General features: G+C 39.5%; 1 protein-coding gene across 1 annotated transcript in view; it reads right to left on the minus strand.

Annotated features, from left to right (window-relative positions):
* The window catches only part of GATD3A (glutamine amidotransferase like class 1 domain containing 3A), a 31150-nt gene extending 10259 nt beyond the window's left edge, over positions 1-20891 (minus strand). The window contains exons 1-5 of the mRNA XM_036745172.1: positions 20641-20891; positions 19316-19368; positions 17597-17710; positions 14319-14438; positions 11232-11324 (exon numbers count right to left, since the gene is read on the minus strand). Of these exons, the coding sequence (XP_036601067.1) occupies positions 11232-11324; positions 14319-14438; positions 17597-17710; positions 19316-19368; positions 20641-20781 (521 nt within the window). The 5' untranslated portion in view covers positions 20782-20891. The remainder of the gene's footprint in view (positions 1-11231; positions 11325-14318; positions 14439-17596; positions 17711-19315; positions 19369-20640) is intronic.
* Between the last annotated feature and the right edge of the window lie 5634 nt (positions 20892-26525).

Here is a 26525-nt window from a genome sequence, read left to right on the forward strand (position 1 = left end):
CCCAGGCTTCCCGACACAGGACGGCAGTCTGTGGAAGCAACGAGAGGCAGCGCAACGGCCACCCACTGTGAGATACCAACTCCTGAGGCTTGCAGCCCAAAGGTATGAAACGTGGCTTCTTGAAATTCCAGGAGACATAATGACCAGGTAAATGGCTCTAATGGCTCCCCCCACCACCCAGAGAATTCCTCCGGGGGGGTGGGGGGGGACAAACAAACAAACAAACAAAAAACGCTGGAATAGAGGAGACAGAAGTGGGGCTTCAGTGGCCCAGTAGTGGGAGTACCTGAGTTCCGGAGGGGTCAACACCAGGAACCCAGAAGTACTCTTGCTCCCCCAGGGGAAGTGACAGACACCCAGCTCAAAAAACAAAGAGCTGAGACCATTGCTGAAGAGCAGCAGTGCAGGAGAACAACCCCAGGGGAAAAGGAGATTTCGGGCAGCCAGACCCCCTCCCCCAAACCTCAGGAAAGTGAAGGCTATAATTCACAAAGCCAACAACTAGACTCACAATACCCAGAATAAGAAAGCTGGGACACAGAGCCCTGAGCCCCAAAAGCAGAAATTTATTGTAAAGCCAGGAAAAGGCTAACCAACATGAAGAACACAAAAAAACCAAGGGCCATTGATTCTTTTTATGGAGACAGGCAAGATCAAAATACCAATTTGGAAGAGGATAACAATGACACTATACCCACATCTGATACCTCAAAAGGTAGTATGAACTGGTCTCAAGCCCAAAAAGCATTACTGGAAGAGCTAAAGGAGGATTTTAAAAAGCAAATTAGGGAGGTAAAAGAAAAAAATGGGAAAAAAATGGAAAAAATGGAAAAAAAATCCACTGACGAAATCAAGTCCCTAAAAAATAAGATTGGCGAAATGGCTACAGAGATTCAGAATCTAAATAGAGAAAATGACATTCTGAGAGGTAAAACCAACCAATTGGAAAAGGAGACTCAAAAGCAAAATGAAAACACTAACTCATTAAAAATTAGAGTTGAGCAAGTGGAAGCTAATGACTCTATGAGGCAACAAGAAGTAGTAAAACAAAATGTAAAGAATGAAAAAATAGAAAAAAATGTGAAATATCTGATTGGGAAAACTACTGACCTGGAAAACAGATCCAGGAGAGACAAGCAATGTCATTGTTTAACATTTATGCACCAAGTGGTAAGGCATACAAATTCTTAGAGGAGAGGTTAAGGGAGTTACAGGAAGAAATAGACAGCAAAACTATAATATTGGGAGACCTCAACCTTCCCCTTTCTGAACTTGATAAATCTAACCTCAAAATAAATAAGAAAAAAGTTAAGGAAGTGAACAGAATTTTAGAAAAGGCAGATATGATAGACCTCTGCAGAAAACTAAATGGGGATAAAAAGGAATATACTTCCTTCTCAGTGGTACATGGCACATACTCAAAAATTGACCGTGTACTAGGGCATAAAAACCTCACAATCCAGTGCAGAAAGGCAGAAGTAGTCAAAGCATACTTTTCAGATCATGATGCAATAAAAATTATTTGTAACAAAGAACCATGGAAAAATAAGCTAAAAATTAATTGGAAACTAAATAATCTAATTCTAAAGAATGAGTGGGCCAAAGAAAAAATCAAAGAAACAATTAATAACTTCATTCAAGAGAATGACAATAATGAGACAACATACCAAAACTTACAGGATGCAGCAAAAGCAGTTCTTAGGGGAAGTTTTATATCTCTAAATGCTTACATGAATAAAATAGGGGAAAAGGAGATCAATGATTTGGGCATAGAACTGAAAAAGCTAGAAAAAGAACAAATTGAAAATCCCCAATTAAATACCAAATTAGAAATACTGAAAATCAAAGGAGAGATTAATAAAATTGAAACCAAGAAAACTATTGAATTAATAAATAAAACAAAGAGCTGGTTTTATGAAAAAAACAATAAAATTGATAAACCTTTGGTCAATTTGATTAAAAAAAAGAAAGAAGAAAATCAAATTACCTGTATCAAAAATGAAAAGGGTGAGTTCACCTCTAATGAAGAGGAAATCAAAACAATAATTAGGAATTATTTTGCCCAATTGTACACCCATAAATTTGACAACCTTAGAGATATGGATGAATATCTACAAAAACACAAATTGCCCAGGTTAACAGAAAAGGAAGTAAAATTTCTAAATAACCCCATCTCAGAGAAAGAAATTGAGCAAGCCATCAATGAACTCCCTAGGAAAAAATCTCCAGGGCCAGATGGTTTTACATGTGAATTCTACCAAACAGTTAAAGAACAATTAATTCCTATACTTTGTAGATGATTTAGGAAAATAGGTGAAGAAGAAGTCCTACCAAATTCGTTTTATGACACAAATATGGTACTAATACCCAAACCAGGTAGAGTCAAAACAGAGAAAGAAAATTATAGAACAATTTCTCTAATGAATATTGATGCAAAAATTTTAAATAAAATATTAGCAAAAAGATTGCAACAACTTATCACCAGAATAATACACTATGACCAGGTAGGATTTATTCCAGGAATGCAAGGCTGGTTCAATATTAGGAAAACTATTAGCATAATTGACCATATCAACAACAAAACTAGCAGAAACCATATGATCATCTCAATAGATGTAGAAAAAGCCTTTGACAAAATACAACACTCATTCCTATTAAAAACACTAGAAAGCATAGGAATAAATGGAGCCTTCCTTAAAATTATAAATAGCATCTATTTAAAACCATCAACAAACATTATTTGTAATGGGGATAAGCTAGATGCATTCCCAATAAGATCCGGGATGAAACAAGGATGTCCATTATCACCCCAACTATTCAATTTGGTACTAGAAACGTTAGCTGTAGCAATAAGAGGAGAAAAAGAACTTGAAGGAATTAGAATAGGCAAAGAAGAAACTAAATTATCACTTTTTGCAGACGATATGATGATTTACTTAGAGAACCTAGAGAATCAAGTAAAAAACTACTTGAAATAATAAACAACTTTAGCAAAGTTGCAAGATATAAAATAAACCCACATAAATCCTCAGCATTCCTATACATTACTAACAAAGCCCAACAGCAACAGATAGAAAGAGAAATTCCATTCAAAGTTACCGTAGACACTATAAAATATTTGGGAGTTTATCTACCAAGACAAACCCTGGGCCTACATGAACATAATTATGCAACACTTTCCACGCGAATAATGTCAGATCTAAATAAATGGAATAATATCAGTTGCTCATGGTTAGGCCGAGCTAATAAAATAAAAATGACAATTTTACCTAAATTAATCTATCTATTCAAGTGCCATAACAATTGAACTACCAAAAACTTACTTTACAGAGCTGGATAAAATAATAACAAAATTCATCTGGAAGAACAAGAGGTCTAGAATATCTAGCATATTAATGAAAAGAAATGCTAGAGAAGGTAGCCTAGCCATACCAGGTATTAAACTGTACTACAGAGCAGCAGTCATCAAAACTACCTGGTACTGGCTAAGAAACAGAGTTGTGGATCAGTGGAATAGGATAAGTACACAAGATGGAGAAGTCAACGACTATAGCAATCTCCTCTTTGATAAACTCAAAGAGGCCAGCTTCTGGGCTAAGCATTCACTCTTTCACAAAAACTGCTGGGAAAATTGGAAAATGGTAGGGCAGAACCTGGGCATAGACCAGTATCTGTGTTGGCAAGCAAAATGGCCTTTGTTTTCTTTGAGTGACTCGGCGTATTTCATTGAGCCTTGCTGGGTGCTGGGCTCCAGGCCCAGAGCCCTATTAGGTGTGGAACCTATGTGGGTGGTCGGATTGGTGACTGGGGTGGGCCCAGGATGGGGCTGGCTAGGGGGAGGTGTTGACTCCAGAGCCATGCCCTATTGGGTGTTGACCTAATCTATGTGGATGTGAGCCTCCCAGGGTCCTGGGGGGAGAGGCCAACTCAAGAACCAATCACCAGACCCTGGGCTCTGGTCAGTCAGACGACGCTTGATGATGTCAAAAGCTCTATAAGAGGAGAGAAGACAGCTTGAAGATCCATTTTCGGTTGGAGCAGCAGTGGAGGCGAGCGTGACTCTGGGCCAGCCCCGGGCTCCCGAGCTGAACCTAGATGTTGGTAACTATGAATTGTATTGGGTCTGTCTGTTGATGTTTGTAATTCGTTTGTATTTTGTTCTGAAGTTCAGGGTGCTAGCTTTTTCCCCTGAACTAACTGAATACTGTCTATATGCTGGATTAAAGTAAGCTTGTCAACCCCTTCACCTTGCTTTCCTTGGTTAAGCAGACCAAAAGAACCTGTGCTCTCCCAGTGTGCCTGCAGCTTTCTGGGTGCTGGCTGTGGGTGGATCTTACACCCCCACAGAAGCTGCTAGCCAGATTGTTGAAACAATATCTAACACCATATACCAAAATAAAGTCAAAATGGGTTTCTGATTTAGGAATAAAGGCTGAAACTATAAGCAATTCGGGAGAGCAAGGAATAGTTTACCTATCAGATTAATGGAAAAGAAAAGAATTCATGACCGAACAAGAGATAGAGAGCATTACAAAATGCAAAATGGATAATTTTGACTATGTTAAATTGAAATGTTTTTGTACAAAAAAAGCCAATGCAACAAAGATTAGGAGGGAGGCAGAAAATTGGGAGAAAATCTTTACAACTAGTGTCACTGATAAAGGCCTCATTTTCAACATATACAGGGAACTGAACCAAATATATAGGAATACAAGTCATTCCCCAATTGAGAAATGGTCAAAGGGTATGAACAGGCAGTTTTCAGAGGAAGAAATTAAAGATATCTATAGGCATATGAAAAAATGCTCTAAATCACTATTGATTAGAGAAATGCAAATTAAAACAACTCTTAGATACCATCTCTCTCCTGTCAGATTGGCTAAAATAACAAAACAGGAAAATGATAAATGTTGGAGAGGATGTGGGAAAATTGGAACATTGTTACATTGTTGGTGGAGTTGTGAACTGATCCAGCCATTTTGGAGAGCAATTTGGAACTATGCCCAAAGTGCTATCAAAATGTTCATACCCTTTGACCCAGCAATACCACTTCTAGGGTTGTAGGCCAAAGAGATCACACAAGTGGGAAAAGGACCCATATGTACAAAAATATTTATAGCAGCTCTTTTTATGATAGCTAAGAACTGGAAATCAAAGGGATGCCCATCAATTGGGGAATGGCTGAACAAGCTGTGGTATATGAAGGTAATGGAAGACTATTGTTCTATAAGAAATGGGGATGATATGTACTTCATAACAACCTGGAAAAACCTACATGACATAATGCTGAGCGAGCGGAGCAGAGCCAGGAGAACATTATACACAACCACAGATATATGGTTTCTGTGAGGACTAACCCTGACAGACTTTGCTCTTCTCAGCAACACAATGTGCAGAGACAGCTCCAAAGGACTCACGATGGAGAGTGCTATCTACATCCAGAGAAAGAACTATGAAGTATGAATGCAGACCGAGGCATACTTCATGCTTGCCTTTTTCTTCCCCCCTCCCCCCGTTTTTTTTCTCTCTTTTGTATTTGTTTTTGGGTTGTGGTTTTTTTTTTTTTGGTTCTGTTTCTTCTTTCTCATGATTCATTCCATTGGTCAAGGTTCTTCTCCACAACTTGACTAGTGTGTAAATTAATTGAATGCGAAGTTATACATGGAAGTTATATGGGATTCTATGCCGTCTTGGGGAGGGAGGGGGGGAGGGAGGGAAGAAGATCTGGAACTCAAAATTATGTAGAACCGTGTGTTGCAAACTAAAAAGAAAAAGAAAAAATAAAAGGGAAAAAAAAGAAAACTTTATTTAAACTCCCTTCTCTGAGAGCAGAGAATTGGCTCCTCTTTCAGGTAGTGATGGCAATGCCCCTCCATTGATATAACCACACAAAACAATTTGCTTTCTAGATCAAAAGGTTTTGCTCCTCACAATTTTCCTTTTACTATATCTTACTGTCATCCACAATTTGGTTTTTGATGAGATCTCATGTTTTCAAAAATGTATGTGAGGTCAGAAAGGGGAATTACAAACTCCTTTAAAATTTCACTTCTGGGTTTCTCCTTCAAACCCACTGTTGCTCTTTGAGAAGCAAGAAAGTGAGCAAAGTGTATGACTTATCATTTCAACATCATTTCCTTCTCTATGCTAGAAAAGTCCACAGTCATTTTATGATACACATCAAGTTATACAATAAATTAATCATGAAAGATATTCTCAAGACTCAGTGTTTCAAATCATATAGCATCTGTTGCTCTATGAGCATAATAAAGATTTTAATGGGAAACTGTTTCTATTTACATGATATTTCTGAATACTTACAAAAAGTTTTATTATTGTTCATTACAAAAGCCGCCAAACCAAAAATGCCACACTATGTCATTCTAGTTGACTAATGACTCACTTCATTTTATAGTTAAAGAAATGACAAAACTTCATTATGGTGATGAACCAGGAGTAACTCCTCGAAGGTTATAGCAAGTATTTTTCATTACAGTGCATATTATACTTTTATTTATTATAGTCTTTATTTTGGCTCTTTTAATGATGCAATCACTGCACCTCTGTGACAATATCAAGAAAACAAGTTTATTTCTTGGCACAAAATTGTAATGCGTATAATACCATGCCTACCAAAGATAATCAAATGCAAACTATGAACTTAAAAAGCCCAAGGCATTGCATGCACATTCACAGAATTCCTAAGAATTTTTAAGGTTTAGCTAAATAGACTAGCAAAAAATGAGTGAAAGGGAAAAAAAGAGTCTTTTGCTACAAAGTCAGTAAACATTAAATGCTAACAAGGTTTGAGAAACAGCGCTAGACAACAGGTGATACAAACATAAAAACATCTCAGTACCTGCTAACGAAGAGCTTACAATTTATAAAGAGGACTCAAGACACACAAATATGAGTAACAGAGTAGAAGATGACAGAGCCAATGGAGAGTTCCAGGAAAAGTACTCCAGGAAATTTTGAGAAAGGAGATAACACGTATAGCTGGGGGAAATCAGAGAGGGCTTCAAAGAAATGGCCCCTAAACTGGGCTTTGAAGGAAGAGAGGTACTACAACAGGCAGCAACAAGAGGAATGCATCCTAAGCATGAAGTATGTGGCCTGTACAAATGTCAAGACACAAGAAATTGTAGGTTGAGGCTGGGGAACAGCTATTAGTCCAATTAGGCTAGAATGCCAAACACAAGAGGTAATAAATGAAACTATAATAAACTAGAGTAAAACTCTAACAAAGAACTAATCTCTAACTTAGAGCTAAACATTTTGGGAAGGTCCAAAAAATGCTAGACTAAGGTGTATACTGTCCAATAGGTCACAGGGAGCCACTGAGGCCAGGATTACGAAGAGTAGGGAACTGCTATAGCAAATTTTTGCCCCTAGACCGCATAAGTATGTAGGTATGCTACAGCAAATATTTATTAAGCACTTGCTTATGCAAACAATCAAGAACCTTAAAGTACATTTAGTCTAAAACCTATTTGTGACAAATGAGGAAACTGAGGCCTAGGCAAGTGAGGTATAAAAGCTTACAAGGTAAATAGGAGTGAAAACTAGAAGCCAAGTATCAAGGTTCATAGCCCACTGCTCTTTCAACATCATTCTGCTTCCCATATGGTCTAGATATGAGAAAAGCAGTTCTACATATAGCAATTCTGACCTAAAGGGGCCCTAGAAATAGCTATAGGTAAATACACAACTGAGGGCTCAGTATGTCCAAATGGGGCAATGGCCCCAGCTAATGCAGTACAGTTAATCCCCTGTATTGAGGTTTGTGTGAATGTAAAATGTAGGGGAAAGTGGGTATACAGCAGAGGATCAATTTAAGTGTGGATAAAAAAATAAGTGATACAAAAATAAGTCAAAATAGGAAGATGCTAGGGCCAAGGTATATATTAAGAATAATGGGAGGGTAGGGCGCTAAGATGTGTGAGGTGCACAATCAGAGCAGAGTGCTATCTATCTACTTCAGTACTTCAAGCATCATTGTTGTATAGGTAATCTCTCTACCAATTCAGACTACAACAACCTCCACACCTTAGTGAACTGTCTTAATGATTTACTGTAGCCAAAAAAGGCAATTATGTAGCAGCCTACCATTCAACATCAAAAAGCAAGCTACTATATTGTTATGTAACTATATTCTGAACACATGTAAGTACAATAAAATTAGCCTTTTCAGGAAAAAACGGGACAAATTAAGTTATCCCATATTTCTCTGAATTCTACATATGCATCATTTCTTACAGCACAGTAATTTGTTCAGCCCTTCCCCAAACAATATACATCTACTTTGTTTCAAGTTCTTTGCTACCACAAAACATATTGCTATTAATATGCTGGTGTACATGATGACAAACTTCATTATATTTAGCTAGGCGAACACAGAGAACACAATCCCTTCCCTCTTAGTTGGACCTTCCAAAGCTTCCATCCAACTGGTATAGCAAGCATCCCGCAAGACAAGAGCATGGGCCAGCAAAGTAGTAAACACACCTCTCCTTACATCATAGTTCAGCATCTTCTCTCTTTTCTGTTAAGGTTGTAAATAGCTAGGAAGGGGAAATTAATCAGAGAATTATTTTATAGTTAGAAGTTATCTCTGACTTCCAGAGTCTTCGAGATGAAATGAACATGAGGGTAGGTCACCATCTACTCTACAGCATCCCTAACAGTGGTCATCCAGCCTCGCCACTACCACCCAACATAAGTCAGTCTACTGTTGGACTGCTCTAAGTTTTAATAAGTTTCTCCTTACACTGAGGTCAAATCTGACTCTCTGTAACCTCTACACACTACTCCAAGTCCTGCCCTCAAGGGCACCAAACAAAACAAGGCTAATTCCTCTTTCATAAACGAGTCCTTCGTATGCTTAAAAAAAAGCTCTCATGAACCTGCCCTTTCCCACCCACGTCTTCTCTTCTCCAGATCAAACACTTTTAGTTTCTTCCATAGATCTCCTAACTTCATTCTAGGCCTATTTGATATTATGATCTGGTTCACACTGCCTCTTAGAAGATTCCATCTTCCACCTAGAAAAATCTAAAAACCAGAGTACCATGGGCAGAGCAAAGATGGTGAAGAAAAGGCAGGGGCTCACCTGAGCTCTCCCAAATGCCCCTCCAAATACCTTTAAAATAATGTCTCAAAACAAATTCCGGAGCAGCAGAATCCACAAAAGGATGAGATGAAACAATTTCCCAGCCAAGGCAACTTAGAGGGTTAGCAGAAAACCGTCACAATGGGGTGAGAGTGGAGCTCAGTCCAATGCAGGGTCTTCCAGCAAAGACCAGGCCCTAGTAAATCAGAAGCAGGCCTTGGCAGCAAGTGAACTGACAGTGGCAGCAGCTGCTTTTAGAGCTCTCAGCCCTCAGACAGTAAAGGGGTCAGACAACTGCTTAGAAGGAGATTACAGGCATCCCTTTGCTAGTGCTGGGGGCACGATTCTGATGCACTGCCCATGGATCTGGACCACAGTCCCAGGGCGAGGAGGAGTACTAACACATCAGAGCCTGCAACTGCAGTGGAATGGGGACCCTGGTCACAGTTCCAGGGCAGAAAAGAGCATCTGAGGTCACTCACAAACCAGAGCATGGGCCAGGAGAGTAGTAAATACACCTTTCCTTACATTATAGCACCTTGGAAGAACTGAAAGCTGACAGACTCCCAGAACCAGTTCTGAAAACAGCTGCAGAAAAAGTCTACAACTTGGGAAGGTGGACCTTCCATACCATAACCAGAGCCCCACTTTAGCATATAGTTAAACGTCAAGAAATAGGCTGGAAAAATGAGCAAAAACACAGAAAAAATTCTGACTATAGAAAGTTACTATGATAACAAAGAAGAACAAATCACACACTCAGAAGAGAAAAAAGTTAAAACTGCTACATTCAAAGCCTCAAAGAAACATACGCATTGGCCATAGGTCATGGAGGAACTCAAAGTGAATTTTAAAAATCAAATAAGAGAGGTAGAGGAAAAACTGGGAAGAAAAATGAGAGCAACATAAGAAAATCATGAAAAAAGAGTCAACTTGGTAAAGGAGGCACCAAAAAAATACTTAAGAAAATGACATCTTAAGAAACAGAACAGGCCAAAAGGTGAAAGTGGTACAAAAATCCAATGAAGAGAAGAATGCTTGAAAAGCTGAATTGGTCAAATGTAAAGATATATACAAAAATTCACTGAAGAGAAAAACTCCTTAAAAAGCAGAATTGGGCAAATGGAAAAACAGACACAAAAATTCACTGAAGAAAAAAAAATCCTTAAAAAGTACATCTGGTCACATGGAAAATGAGGTACAAAAGTTCACTGAAGAAAAAAATTCCTTAACAGTTAAAATTGGCCAAGTAGAAGCTAATGACTTCATGAGACATCAAGAAACAATAAAACAAAATCAAAAGAATGAAAAAATAGAAGAAAATGTGAAATATCTCACTGAAAAAAAAACTGACCCAGAAAACAGATCCAGAAAGATAATTTAAAAATTACTGGACTACTTGAAAGTGAGGACCAAAAAAACAGCCTAGATATCATCTTTAAAGAAACTATCAAGAAATTACTAGAATCAGAGGATAAAATAGAAATTCAAAGAATCCACCAATCACCTTCCAGAAGAAATCCCAAAATGAAAACTCCCAGGAATATTATAACCAAATTCTAGAGCTCCCAGGTCAAGGAAAAAATATTGCAAGCAGTCAGAAAGAAGCAATTCAAAAGTCGTAGAGCCACAGTCAAGTTAACAACAAGATTTAGCAATTTCTACATTAAAGGACTGGAGGGCTTGGAATATGATATTCTGGAAAATAAGGACCTAGGATTACAATCAAGAATCACCTACCCAGCAAAAGTGAGTTTAATCTTTAAGGGGAAAAAATACATATTCAATGAAATAGAAGACTTTCAAACATTCCTGATGGAAAGACCAGAGCTGAATAGAAATTCTGACTTTCAAACACAAAACTCAAGAGAAGCCTAAAAAGATAAACAGGAGAGATATATCACAAGGGTTTCAATAGGGCTAAACTGCTTACATTCCCACATGGGAAAATGACACTAGTAACTACTAAAAAACTTTAATATTACTAGGGCAATTATGAGATGAATATGATGGGATGATAATCTAAAAAAACCAAAACAAAACAACAGAGTACCAGGCCTCCTCTCTCACCTATAAGAAAAAATCCACCTCATTAACTTGCCATTAATCACATACATACCCAATTGGTTTCCCTTCTTTATGGAACTGGTTTAGGATTCGTTCAACATCTTTATTGACTTTACAATCCTTTCCATCGACTGCAAATGTACACCTGTCAAAACCAAAAATTTCCCATGAGCACACTGACAGATATTTTGTAAATTTATAAAGTCTATTTATTTCAGAAATCTCATAGCACTATGCCATAACTTTTTTAAAATTTATTTTTATCTTTTATTTTCAAATTATCTTTATTTCCAAATATGTCCCTCCCCTCTCCCCCACTAATCCACTTATAGCTTACAAAAAAAAAAGAGGGGAAGAGAAAAAAAACCAGTTCAGCAAAACTAATTAACATATCTGGAGTCTGACAATACATTCAAGGGGTTCTGAACCCGAGGTCTATGAACTTGTGTTTTTCCCATATTTTGACAACTATATTCTAATGCAATTGGTTCCCTTCATTATCTCATGTAATTTTATGTATTTAAAAATATAATTCTAAGAATGGGCCCATGGGCTTCACCCAATTGCCAAAGGGGTCTGTTACACAGAAAGGGTTAAGGACCCCTAATATAAGAACCCCTCCACCTCTGCAAAAGAGAGTGACAGGTTCTTTTTCTCAACTCTTCTTCAGGATCAAGTTTGGTCATTGTAATTAAATAGCTTTCAATTTCCTATTTCTTTAATCTATTTACATTGTTGTAGTCACTGTGTATACTGTTTTCTCGGTTCTATTTAATTCATTCCTCAATTCATGTTAAGTCTTCTCTGAATTCTACATATTCATCACTTCTTACAGCACAGTAATTTATTTAGCCCTTTCCCAATCAATGTACATCTACTGTTTCAAATTTTTTGGTACCAAAAATGTGTTGCTATGAATATACAGGTGTTTATGGAACCTTTCTTTCTCTCTTTGACCTCCCTGGAGTAAATATGTATAACAATAGGATCTCTTGGTCAAAGGGTATAGACACTGTAGTCACTTTTTAAAAATAATTCCAAATTCTTTCCAGAACAGCTCTGTTAGTGTGCCTGTCTTTAACAGTAACTCCAACATTGACTATTACCATCTTATGTCATCTTAGTCAATTTACTGGGTGCGAGGCAAAAACTTAGAATTTTATTGATTTGCATAATGATTTGAAGCAAGTTTTCATTTGGTTGTTAATGGTCTGCAATTTTTTTGAGAACTCTTTATTCATATCATCTGACCACCTATTCATGAAGGAATGACTCATGGACTTATATATTCCTGTTAACTGCCTATCTTGGATATCAAACCCTTATCAGAAATATCTGATGCAAAAATTTTTCCCAATCATCAATTTCCAATCATTACCTACTTATCCTAGTTGCACTGATCTTATTAATGCAAAAGCTCTTCATTTTAATGTAATCAAAATTACTTATTTTATTTGTCATTTTTCCTCAGCCAAGTGAAATGTACCTAATCTGATTCTCTCCTAATTTTTCATTTGTGATATGACTTTTAATATTTAAGCTGTATACCCACTTTGAGTTTACTGTGGTATGTGGTGGTACACTGGAAAGAGCCTCAGATCTTGAGTCAGAGGACCTGGATTCAAATCCTGCCTCCAATGCGTACTACCTCTGTGACTTTAGGGAAGTCACTTTACCTCCCTAGGCCTCAGTTTCTGCATCTATAAAATGAGAGGTTGAACTAGAGGGCCGGTAAGGTCCCTTCAAGCCCTAGATCTATGGTGTGTGTTGTTCTAAACCTAATTTCTGCCAAACTCTTTTCAGTTTCCCCTGCCATTACCACCAATTTTTAAGAAATTCGAAGATGTGTTTTAAAAGCAAGAAATGTAACTTTCGGATGCCAAAGCTCTATTAAAATGTAAGTTCCTCTATGCCCAAAGGGCTATAAAACTGTGCATACCCTTTGATCCATCAATACCACTGGTAGATCTACATCCCAAAGATATTTTTTTTAAAAAAAGATTTATTTGTACAAAAATATTTATAGCAGCTCTTTTTGTGGTAGCAAAGAATTGGAAATCAAAAGGATGCCCATCAACTGGGGAATGGCTGAAGAGGTTGTAGTATATAATTGTGATGGAATTGTGCTATAAGAAATGACAAGCAGGATGATTTCAGAAAAACCTGGAAAGACTTACATGAACTGATGAAAAAGTGAAGTGCAGAACCAGGAGAACATTGTACACAGTAACAGCAACATGGTGCAGTGAAGAACCGTGAATGACTTAGCTTTTCTCAGCAATACAATGATCCGAGACAATCCCAAAGAATTAATGATGAAGAATACTATCCACTTCCAAAGAAAAATACTGAATTATCTGAATACAGACTGAAGCATGCTATGTTTTGCTTTCTTTCTCTTTTATTAGAGTGTTCTTGTACAAAATGACTAATATGGAAATATTTTGCATGATTGCACATGTATAGCCTATATCTGCTTACTTTCCACCTCTAGGAGGGGGGAAGAAAGGGAGAAAGGGAGGGATACAATTTGGAACCCAAAACTTTCAAAAAACAAAAAGGTTTAAAGATTGTTTCAATGTGTAATTGAGGAAAAAAATAAAATATATTTTAAGAAAAAGAATATAAGTTCTTAAAACTGAAAAGAAGTCAAGCTCCATAAAGGCAGGGACTTTCTTACTTTTACATGTGTATCCACAGCACTTGGCGAAGTATTTAGCTCACAATAAGCACTTAAAAAATGTTTTTTGTTTGTTCATTCATTCACTTTATTTATCTGATTGACTCTATTATACTCTCCACAACAGCTATCCCACCTCTTCTCTTCAAGCTCCCCAAATAATCTTCCACCTACATCCCTTAGCAGATTTCCTCACCTACTATTTAACTGACAAAACTAATGCCCTGCTGTCATGAGTTTCCTCATCTCCCCAACCCCACCACTCTCTATCTTCACCCATCCTCTCCTCCATTTATCTCACTTTGTCTAAGCTCTCCTTTACTCCATTATACCCTTCTTTGTATATTTACTGGGGTGCATAAGGTCTACCTCCCATGGAACATAAACCCTGAAGGGCAAGGACTATTTTATTTTTGTCACTGTATCCCCAAGTCACCTGAAAATCAGCAAAATACTCACAGGTTTTTGGCAACTCCAAATCCCCCAGGAAAGATAACAGCATCGTAGTCCTTTGATCTAAGTTCTGACAAGTCAGTAATCTTGCCTCGAGCAATCCTTGCTGATTCTACCAAAACATTCCTTGAAGAAAAAAATCACATACAAAAAGAGGTCTAGAAAGTGGCATCGTATAAGCAAAGAATCTGATCTATACATTATTTTTTTTCTTTAAAAAAAAAAACAGACAAAAGAGTATCATTTTTAAGCTAGTTTTGCCTAGAAATGCTAGCCTAGAAGGAAGACAGTAATATAAGGAAAAAAAAATTTTTTAATAAAGTGTGACATATCTTACTCCAAAAAAAATACAGCAGTCATCAGTGCCTCAGGAATTTTTATAAAAGTAAAATTATTCAATAATTTAGGTTAAAACTTCCATTTAACCAATTTCCTATCCCACCTAAAAACTGTGTTACAATCTAGAGGTGCTTCCACTGAAGGTCTCCTCCAACCCCTCTCCATAGCAGAGGTGACCCTGGATTCTCAAAGGCTAAGCCAAGCTGGCTTCAAGTAAAAACTAAGGATGGTTATCAGAGGACCAGTTTAATTAAGTGCAGACAGACTTGTCACCAGTCACTCACAGGCATTTACAAAGCACTTGCTATGGGCCAGGCACATTAAGTGTTAGGGATATAAATAAAAATTATAAAAGCAAAAACATCCCCTGCCCTAACAGGAGCTTACAGGTACATACAAGACAAAGATGGAGAGTAACCTGAGCTCCACCAGCTTCTTGCAGAAGGTACCATTTAAACTTAGTCTTAAAGGACATCGGGAATTCCAAGAGAGGGTTAAGGAAGGAGGGCATTCCAGTAATTGGGAAAAGCCAGTAAAAATGGACAAAGATGAAGTGCTATGTTTGAGTACAGACAGCAAGTAGGGCATGTCTATAGGGAGGCAATGTCGTGCTATGGAAAGGGTGGAAAGGGCCACCACAGGACCTGAATTCAAATCCTGATTGCTATTTACTACCTGTGAGACTCTCAGCAAGTCTCTCAACCTGAGTCTTGGCTGCCTCATCTGTAAAATGAAAGGATTAGGCTAGATGACCACTAAGGAACCTTTCAGCTCTAGATCTATGATCCTATAAACCAGTTTACGAACTAGACACAAAGTCACATACTTTTGATTACTGATACTTAAACATCTCAGGGCCACTGAATCATATCCACAAACTAAACCCCCTAGGAATTCTCTAATAATTAGCTAATCTAATGTCTGGAAACATGGTATTCCATATTTATTGCACTGGGACTCTGGTCACAGCATCTCTAGCAAATTCTACCAGAAATCCATACCAAGACTTGGGAGAGCAGGAAATCTCAGAGATTAAAAGAGGCAGGACTGGGGTTCTTAAAATAGAAAACATTAGGAAGCTGAAGTAAAACCTTAAGAATGGAGAAGAGTCTGCAGACAACCCAAAGCTAGTGCCTCCAGGCCTTTGTTGGCTGGGGATCTGGCTGCAGCATCATTCACCCTCCCAAGAGCCACACAGGAAGAATAGGACAGAGTGACTGAAGTCTCACACCTCTAGCCCTGACCCAGCAACACTACCTCTCGGAGACTGAGTCTCATTAGTCATCTGCTAAGCACAATCACCCTTATAACTAACAATCCCCTACCAGGTGTTACTCTTTCCTTTTTTGAATAAGTTCAACACCAAGCTCATAATTCAACTTTCCTCTCCAACTTCTGCCCTTATAATAAGAACCTTCTATCCCCTTTCAATTTCCCAACCTCCTAATTCCTTGATCTCTTCAAATCCCCAAGCCTACTCTTTCACTCCTCTTCAGCCACACACAGGAATGTTCAAACACTGCACCTCACCATAATTCACCATGTTTCACTTCCTTAATCAAAAACTCTGACAGTCCTTTACATGATTGCTCTCCCTATTCCTCAACCCTCCATAACCCATTCCTGGCCTGAGTTTTCTAAACCCTCCAACTCTCTGACTTCATCTTCTTCCCTCTCAAATTTTGCCCTATAATTAGCCAATTCAACTGTAGAGTGTCACCTCTTGATTTCACTCATCTTTTGCCAAATCTCAGCCTTAAATTATTATCTGCTTCCTCTACTTCATTTGTGTATTTCTCAATGGTGCTGAAGAAGTCTTTCAACTGTGCTGACTGGTGATAAATTCACATTACCCAAACTAAGCCCTCACTGCAACAAGGCAATTCCTGGCTTTTATTCCAGATTTCTGTTTTACTCACCACAAAAACTATGCCAAACCTTCTCTTTCAGGCCTCCCACAGTTTCCCTTCTCTTTCCACTCAGCAAAGGGCCCTGCCTCTTATCTTACTAAGAAAATATAGCCATTCACCATGAGCTCCATCTTCTCTCCTCCTCACCTCAAAACTCTGACATCATCCCCCACACTCTCATCCTTTACCCAATCTCTGACTACTCACTGGCCCTTTTCCTTGCCAAGACTGACTTCTAAATGTGTCCTCGATCCCATCCCTTGTCTTTTGCAGCAGATTACTCTCATTCTTTCATATTGTCTCTCTCCCTCTTCTCCTCCTTTCCCCAGAGATAACTGACCTCTCTCATTTCAAATTTCTTATGCCATTCTACTTAGGGCCTTTCCTAAGCAGCAGGTGGCACAGTGGATAGAGAGATGTACCAGAAGTCAGGAAGAATAAAGTTCAAATTCAACCTCAGATGCTTACTAGCCGTGTGACTGTTTGCCTCAGTTTACTGAATCGTAAAACAAGAATAGTAACAGCACCTATCTCAAAGGGTTGTTGTGAGGATAAAAATGAGATATTTGCAAAGTACCTACACATTGCCTGGCACACAGTAGGTGATACATAAATGTTTATTCCCTTCTTTTTTCTCTATCTATACACTCATACTATAAGATCCTTGCAGGCAGGGCCTGTGTTTCATCTTTTTATTTATTTCAGCACCTAGCACAGTGCATTGACAGAAGCAACTGAAATTAATTTAATCATAATGTACAGTTAAAAATACTATCTAGTGTAGCACTGATTAAACTTTGCTAACTATCCACATCCATGAAAAGCAAAGAACCTCTCCCTGTTCAGTTATTCAGTGGGTCCAACTCTTCATTACCATGGACCATACTGTCCACGGGCTTTCTTGGCAAAGATATTGGAGTGGCTTGCCATATTTCCTTCTCCAGTGAATTAAGGCAAACAGGGGTTAAGTGACTTGCCCAGGGTCACAAAGCTATTAAGTGTCTGAGACTACATTTGGACTCAAGTCTTACTTACCGTTTTTCATTCTCTGTCGGTTGTCCCTTGGTATGATCAATAACATGCATTTGAGGAACATCAGGTGCATACATCTTAACTTCAGCACCTTCACGACTCAAGTGAACTAATATCCTGTGAGACAGAAGCTCAAATAAGGCTAAAAACCTTAAAAAAATAATTCCTAATGTTTAAATCTAAGTTTAAACAGTATAGTGAAAACAGCACTGGTCTAAAAGTCAGGAAGACCTGAGTAGGTATCAGCTCTGTGACCATGAACAAGTCACTTAGCTTTCATTCATTTCCTTCCCCTTTTCTCTGAACTTTGCCACTATTCCCAGCTGTCATCTTACCCTAGAACATCCTTCTACCATGCCAGCCCCTTTCTTCCATTGGTGAATTCCTCCCAGGGCCTCCATGGGGGGAAACGGGGCTGCTGGGCTATCAAATCTTCATTCTTCTGCCGGCCCTTCCTTTGGCTTTCCAGAATTAAGATACCACACTCCTAACTCAGGGACCTCCCCTTCATCCTTCCTACCCCACTTCTTTTCAGATCTTTTTTGAGTGCTATCTTTGGAATGTAAGCTCCTTGGGACAGGAATTATTTTTCTTTATGCTCGTATTTGTATTCTCCGTGCTTAGTACAATGCATATAGTAAGTTCTTAATAATGCTTATAGTCTTGCCTTAAGTCTATAACCTTCACTTTCCTCATGTTTAAAAAGAGCTCCCTCTTCTCGCCTTCTCACCTCAAAACTCCTTGACATCGTCCTCCCCACATCTACTTCACAAGCTTTTTTGAGAATTTGAGAATTAAATAATTATAAAAGCACTTTGCAAATCCTAAAACTGCTATATAAATGACAGTTCCCATTACTGTTTTTTAAAATAGGCTTTTAACCGGAAGCTAAGTATGAGTCCCAAATGCACACTACTTGTCTATTTTGCTTTACTTCTGCTTTCAACAAATCCTTGTCAAATATATGACTATTTACCTAAGAGTGTTCTAATTCCAACATCAGGTTTAAGGTTGAGTTACTAATAACAATACAAGTCTCCATTTTCCTAGTTCCTTGGGAGGGAAACTAATGGGCAGTAGAGCTAAGACAAACTGAAAACTTATGTGTCCCAAAGTTCCCTGACACACTGCATTCACCAAGAAGTACATGAGAATTAGAAAGTATTTAAGTCATATATGCTATGTCAAGTAAAGCTTTTCTCTAATTTTTTGCTTCTCACTCTTCCCTACCCACAGGTCTGACATATTTTGTACCCACATGGTGATGATGACCTGATCACCACAGACTAGCAAGTTGCAAGATCCTTCAGGTCACTTCCCGACTAGCACAACTTCTCTCTAAATCAATGTTCTAGCTGGAGACCTAGACAAAGATACTTCAACAGAAGAAAATAATGTTTCTGGACTTGTAGCATAGTAATAACAATAGCTGACAATTATATAGGACTTTACAATCCACAAAATACTATATGCTATATGCATATGTATTCATGTACATACAACCTCTTATTTACATGACACACCTGTAAAGTAGGCTTCATTATTACCACCTAACAAGTAAGGATATTAAAATATACAAAAGTGACTTGCCCACGGCCATAGCTAATAAATGTCAGAGGCAGGATTTGAACCAGTGTTTCCTAACCTAGGTCCAGCCCTCTTAGCATTCCACCACAGTAGCTACTGTAGCAAAGAAGAGATTTTATATAGAAAGGGGCTTACGCTGAGGCCTCATGAATTTCTGAGCCATCAAAGACACCACATCCAGACAAAACCTGGGAAGAGAAAAGAAAGGCATTCATCCTACAAAACTTTTGAGCATCGACTATGGTCAAGACAGTGGAAGTGAAAGTAACAAGAAAGTGCTTTGGTTTGGGTGTCCTGTGGGAATGAAAGGTTGCGGTAGTCCCCTTTAATACTTAAAGACGGTCAAGGAGACTGGCAAGCAGGATGGTGTAGTAGAAAGAGAACTGAGAAAACTCCTCAATTATGGAAATGGTTCTGGCCCTAGCTTTGTGATTCCCCCAGACTCTCTTTTTCCATCAGCAAAAGAGTAAGACTTAACCTTACAAAGCCCCAAGCACTCAACTAAATACATCCTTGTTATTTTAAGTGGAACAGCAATGATTAGCAGCTGCCAAGCTGCAAACACAGGGAGTTATTTTTTTCCTTTCTAAGCTAGGTCGTTGTCCTTCCTGTAACATCTATTCTTCTTGAGATGTTACAGTCAGAAAATTGAAAATTCAGATTTTCTGCTGGTTTTGTTTTGCTGTTGTTTCTTTGTTTGCCCAGCACTTGGCGCTGTAAGGCTTGTTGACTTTGCTTGTTTGGCACTTTGGACCCAAACTCTAAGCTTTTTTTTTTTCCCCAGGCTGTTGCTACTAAAAATAGAAGATCTGGAGAGGGTGACTAATAAAATTAACACTTCACAGAGCAGCAAGAAAGTTCTCAAGTTCACCCATTTCTGCACATCTGACTGTCCTCTCCATTTGTAAACCAGTGACTATCCTTTACCTTTGTAAATGAAGCGCAGAGTGCCCGGAGCCAGGCAGACTCATCTTCATGAGCTCAAATCTGGCCTCAGACATTTACTATCTGTGTGACCCCTGGCAAGTCGCTTCACCCTGTCTGCCTCAGTTTCCTCATCTGTCAAATGAGCTGCAGAACCACTCCAGTGTCTAAGGGCTCACGAGGAGTCAGACACAACCCGACGACTGTCCTCTACCTTTGTAAAGCCGTGATTTTCTAAGTGCGATGCTCGGGAGGGGAGGTACATACGAAAACGGGGCGGGGACACCCGGGGGATGAGCGGAAGAAGGGGCTTTGGAGGTGACTCTGGCCCTCACTCCCGGGAAGGACCGGAGGCCCGGGGAAGGGGGGCGGCTTGCCCAAGGTCAGAAGCTGGCCGGGACCAAAGGCGGGACTGGGCCCAGTCCTTGGCCGAGGCTACGCTGGAGGGGCCACAGCGGCCACCGCTGCCCCGGAGCTCGCGGGCCACGGCCCATCCTCCCCTGTGCGGGGGCAGCCCGCCGGCCCGCCTTACTCACGACAGCCACTTTGGGGCCGGGACACCGTGCGGAGCCGTGAAAGGCGGCGAGGGGAAGGAGCCGCTGCCCGCCGGCCCTCAGCCAGGGCAGACAGGCGGTGAACACCGGCCTGCAGGCCGCCGCGGACCCCACAGAGAACATAGCCGGGGCTGCTGTCGCCCGCGCAGCGGCGATCCGAAGGCAGAGCTGAGGCAGTTCCAGGAGTTGCGGGGCGCAGCGCCACGTGACCTTTACTTCCGCCCCTTCGGGCGGATAAGTCACGTGAGCTAAGCAAGCCTGGGAACAGGCCGCTCAAGAGCTTGGCTAATTCAGAGGCGAGAAGGCACCGCCTTTCCGGTGGAAGCGGGGCCAAAGCTTTTGAGTGATGGGGGGGGGGAGGGGCAGAAGAGATAAAAACAATTACTGTCTGGTGCCCTCTAGCGGCTGGAAGAACCGTAGCAAGGAAAATATTGCAAACCTTGAAAGTCCCTACGGGCCAACCTGCAACATTCCTTCTACGTTAATTGCCTAAAACAACCCTCATACCCCGATAAAACTTTTTTCCAAAGTTTAATTTCCGTTTTGTTTTTAACATTACAAACATTTGCGGATTGCTTCCACTCCCTGAGAAGTCTCTTGCAACAAAATAAAAAAATTAGGTAAAATTAACGATAAAGTGACTTCTTTGGACAATGCATGCAACATAGTTAATAACGGTGGGATTTAATACTTGAATGGCTGAGGTGATGGTGGCAGTGATGGGGGGCAAAGATTATTGTTCCGTTCTTTGGATAGGTTGACCCTGGTTGGAGAAACACCCGAATGATGTTCAGGAAACAGATGAAGGTTTAAGACTGGAGTTCAGGAAAGTGACCAAGGCTGGATATGTAGATTTTGGAATCATGTGTTAATTTTTTTTTGGAGGGGGAAAGCAGGGCAATTGCCCAAGGTCACACAGCTAATATGTCAAGCGTAATCGTCTGAGGCCGGATTTGAACTCAGGTCCTCCTGACTCCAGGGCCGGTGCTCTACTCACTGTGCCACCTAGCTGCCCCAGAATCATGTATTAATTGAATCAATGGACGTGGATGAGAGCACTAGAGAAAGGAGAAGCCCCAGAGGAGTGATTCAAGGGAAACCCAGACTTAAGGGGGCAATTAATTAATTAATTAATTAATCTTAATTAATTAAGATGGATAATGAACCAGAACGAAGGAGAATGAATGATCAGAGTGTAAAGGAACCAGGAGAAAAGTGTCCTGGAAGCCAAAAGAAAGTGTTCAGGACAAGACAGCGTTGACAATGTCAAAAGCTACAAGAGGGTCAGAGGATGAGAAAATGCAATTAGATTTAACAATTAAGAAATATTCCCACTCCCCATTAGATAAGTGGACAAAGGATGTAAACAAACAGTTCTCAAAGAATTGCAAACTATAAATATGAAAAAATGCTCTACATCACTAATAAGAAAACTGAAATCAAACAATTCTTGAAGTCTCATCTCCTAACGAACTGGCTAAGACCAACAAAAGACGAGAACAGTTAATGTTGACGGGAGTATTAAAAGATGGGACACATTAATACATTGTTGGTGGAGCTGTGAGCTAGTCCGCACAATCTGCAAAGCAATTTGGAATGATGCAAACAAAGTGACTGAAGTGTCCACTCAGCTGTTACCCCAAGTAAGTGGATGATAAGAAATTCTCGCACTCAAAATATTTATGTCAACATTTTTTTTTTTTTGGCAATAGCATAGAATTAGAAACAACGTAGATGCTCATCAGCTAGGAAATGTCTAAACAAATTGTGGTACAAAAGTGTAGTGGAATATTACTGCACTGAGAAATGATGTGTGTAATGCAATACAGAGAAGCACAGAAAAATCTATATGAATGGATGCAGAGTGAAATAAGCAGAGCCAAGAAAACTATCTATACCATAACTACAATGCAAATGGAAAGAACCGCCCCCCCACACACACACATCAAAAGTCAATGTTGCAAAATTATAAATAAGCATGTGAGAGGACACTCCCAAGGCACCTCTTCAAGGAGATGGAAAGGCTATAGCTGTTGCATATTGCACATTTCCAGACCTTTCCAGTGTGTCGATATATAGTTTGTGCTGAATTTTTCCTTTTTTTCTTTAAAAAAGTACTGTTACATAGGATGGTTCTACATATATATGAATGTACATATATGTAATATGCACATATAACTATTTAGGAGGGGGGAAGGATACTAGCGAAAACTATGGCGATGTAAAAAACATCAATATAAGCTTACTTTTTAAAAAAGAAAAAATATACAATAACTTCCCCCAAAAAAAGCACATTAATATTATGAAATTATGACCAAACTTGGCCCAATTAGATGTATGAGGTCACCTCCTTCTCATGGATACACTATGGGTGTGGCACAGTGCAATTTTTTTTGTTAGTTTTGCTGAACTTCTTTCCCTCCTTTTTTAATTCTTTATATGGGATAGTGTTCTAGGAGAGGAAAAGAAGAGATACTTTCAGAAAAATAGGTGATATAAAAAAAAGGATTTAAAAAATTTACTTTTTAAAAAAGAGATGTCTGATAACCTTTAAGAATGTAGTTTCACTGGTACTGCCATTAGAAGCCAGATTGAAAGGTGTTATAAGAGTGGGTTGGTAGGAAATGGCTGCAACACATGTAGCCTTTCTAAAAGTTCAACAGCAAAGGGAAGAGAGCAACACAGCAAAAATTTTGGGTTTGATTTTTTTTAAGGATAAAGACCCGAGCAACTATGCAGGCACTAGAGAAGGAGAAACTGAAGATAAGGGAGGTGTGAGTGCTAATCAAAAATGGTACAAGTTTCTATATATGGATGCAGGGAACATCAAAGGGGAGAATGCTGAGTGGTGGTGGAAGGCTTGTTATAATATGTAGAGTGTGGTGATTCTATGTTGTGAATGATGAAAGAGACTCCTCCTAGAGCAGTGAGGTTTGGTACAGTGGTATGGTGGAATGATTACTCAATCTAACAACTCAAAAAGAACTAGGTTCCAACCTAGCTCTACCACTCAATATCATCTTGGGCATATCAATTAATGTTCTAGGCTCATTTCCTCATGTGTAAAGTGAGGGGATTGAAAAGAAATTAATTTCAACTGTGAAAGCTTTGGCTATTCTGATCAAGACAATGATCCAAGACAATTCCAAAGGACCCAGGATGAAAAATGCTATACATCTCCAGAGAGAGAACTGATGAATGCTGAATGCTGATCAAAGCATACTTTTTTTTAACTTTATTTTTCTTGGATTTTATGGAAACATGTTTTGCATGTATAATCGATATCATATTGTTTGCCTTCTCAAGAGGTGGGGGAAGGATGGAAAGGAAGGAATTTGGAATTCAACATTTATTTTGGGATCTCTTTCCTGAGGTGCCTATTTTTCAATGCCTATTTTGACCTCTGGTTCCAGAAATTAGGGTAGTTTTCCTTGATGATTTCTAGAAAGATGCTGTACAGGTCCTCCTTTTGATTACAGCTTTCAGGTAGTCCAATGATTCTGACATTGTCTCGCCTAGATCTATTTTCCAGGTTAGTTGTTTTTCCATGAGGTATTTTACATTTTCTTCTATTTTTTCATTCTTTTGAATTTATTTGATTGATTCTTGATATCTCATAGAGCCATTAGTTTCCATTTGCCCAATTCTAACTTTTAAGGAGTTGTTTTGTTAGCTTTTGTACTCCCGTTTCCATTTGACCAATTGCACTTTTTAAGGAGCTGTTTTCTTCGGCAGATTTTTGTATCTCCTTTTCCATTTGGCCAATTCTACTTTTTAAGGAGTTGTTTTCTTTTTCCAAGCTGATTCTTTTTTTATAATTCTCCTACATCACCCTCATTTCTTTTCCCAATTTTTCTTAGGCCTCTCTTATATGATTTTTAAGCTCCTTTTTTGAGCTCTCCCATGAGTTCTTTCTTGGGCTTGAGACCACTTCCTGTTTTTCTTTGCAGCTTTGCCCATGGGTGTTTTGACATTGTTATCCTCTTCTGAGTTTGCGTCTTGATCTTCCCCGTCACCATCTTTCTACGGTCAGATTCTTTTTTGTTGTTGTTCTTTGCTCATCTTTTTTGGCCTTTATCCTTTCTTTTAAATTTAAGCTCTGATCCCAGAGTGGAAGGGACATTGTTTCAGGCTTCTTGTTCCAGGGGCTACAGGCCCTAGCTGTTTACCTGGTGCTACAATGATGTTGCCCTGAGGCCCCAGGGGACCCTCCTGTCGGGTGCCATGCTGAGGGAGTAGGGTTGGGGGTGGCTGGCAGTGCCAGAGGCTGAGGGTCTAGCAGCTTACCAGCAGGGTCCTAATAGTGGTGTCAGGCATGTGCTGAGGCCGATGGGGCTATGCTATATGCTGAAGCAGTGGTGGTTCTCAGAGCTGGAGTCCACCCATTCCTCTGGCTGTGCTAGGCATATGGGGGGTACTAATGTTGGCGTTTCCCTGCTCCACTGCACTGGGGCTCAGGATCACCTGCTGGTTTGCTGAGGATGCTTCTTGTCCTGGACTTTGCTCTCCCCCTTTTAACCAAGTGAGATAACCATTTCCCATTGAGCTTCCAAGTTTATTGGGCTAAGATTTTTTCTCCACATATTTCTGCTGGTCCTGGTGCTCCAGGATTTGTTTTGGGGGGCTATTTTATGGTTGTTTGGAGGTGAAAATGGGAGAGTTATGGCAGCTTACTGGTTACTCTGCCATCTTGGCTCCCAGAAGTCTAACTTGAACTCAACATTTTAAAAAAATGAGTGTCAAAATGTTTTTCAAATGTAATTGGGAAATATTTAACAAACAAAAAGGAATCTTTAAAATGATCTAGTGACCTTGTGTAAATCTATAATCTCTCAAAATGAAGTAAAAGCCGGAAAAAAACAATATAGACCTATCTATAATTGTTACAATCCAGATAGCAGTAGGAAGACCCACCACCACTGAAGATGTCCTACTCCTTCTTCCTTCCCTTACTGCCCCCTTTCCCAGGGATAGCCAGGCTGAGGGAAGGCTCGCCACCACCCTCCTAATCTATCTCCATTGTCTAGGGCACTACTTCTTAAACTTTTTCCACTCTTGATGACCCATTTACATTTCAGCAAGTTAGCTGTCATTCTGCGGCCTAAGGGCACATGCCATGCAAAGTGTGCATGCTTTGTGTTCAGAACCAATGCCACAGAGAAGTTGCACAAGCAAGCGCTACCAGAAACACCTTGGCTTCACCACGTTTGATTTTTAATTAATTTTTGATTATTGCACATTTAGAAACCTTTTACTGCTGCCAAATTTGTGGGGTCACAACCCACAGTTTAAGAAGTGCTGGTCTAGGGTGCTTGACTACATGCAGGGCTTAAATGAGTCAACTCCATTCCCTCCAATAACATGGGAGGACCACCAGGCCTTACCATCTGTTCTGACACGGCATCCTAAAGTCTTTATCTCTGGTGTTACCTCTTCACCTTCCCATTCCTCAGCACTGTTACCTGACCTTAATATAACCCAAGGACTACTGGGCCATGCCATGAGTTCCACGAGACCTTTTGTTCTCTCCATCTGCCCTGCAGTCAAGAATGTGCTGGTAAATGTTTAACAACCAGGTCTCCAAAAAAAAAACTGTACTCAAGACACACTATTAAATTTAATCTGCATTAACATTTTCTCCATCATTTTCTTTAGCCTAGTTAACCAACAAAATAATAAATCGAGCCCTAATTTGTAGTGTTTGCTGATATCTGAAGTATAAAAGCCAGGAACGACAATTTAGCAATTTGCCCTAGTAGGCTAGTTCCAGACGTCACCAACACTTCCTGCCAAACTTTTTTTTTATGTGTTGTCTCTCCCAATTAATGTGAACACCTTAAGAACAGGGAATGTCTTGCTTTTTCTAT

The sequence above is a fragment of the Trichosurus vulpecula genome, chromosome 2 (genome assembly GCF_011100635.1).
Source record: "Trichosurus vulpecula isolate mTriVul1 chromosome 2, mTriVul1.pri, whole genome shotgun sequence".
Taxonomy (NCBI): Eukaryota; Metazoa; Chordata; class Mammalia; order Diprotodontia; family Phalangeridae; genus Trichosurus; species Trichosurus vulpecula.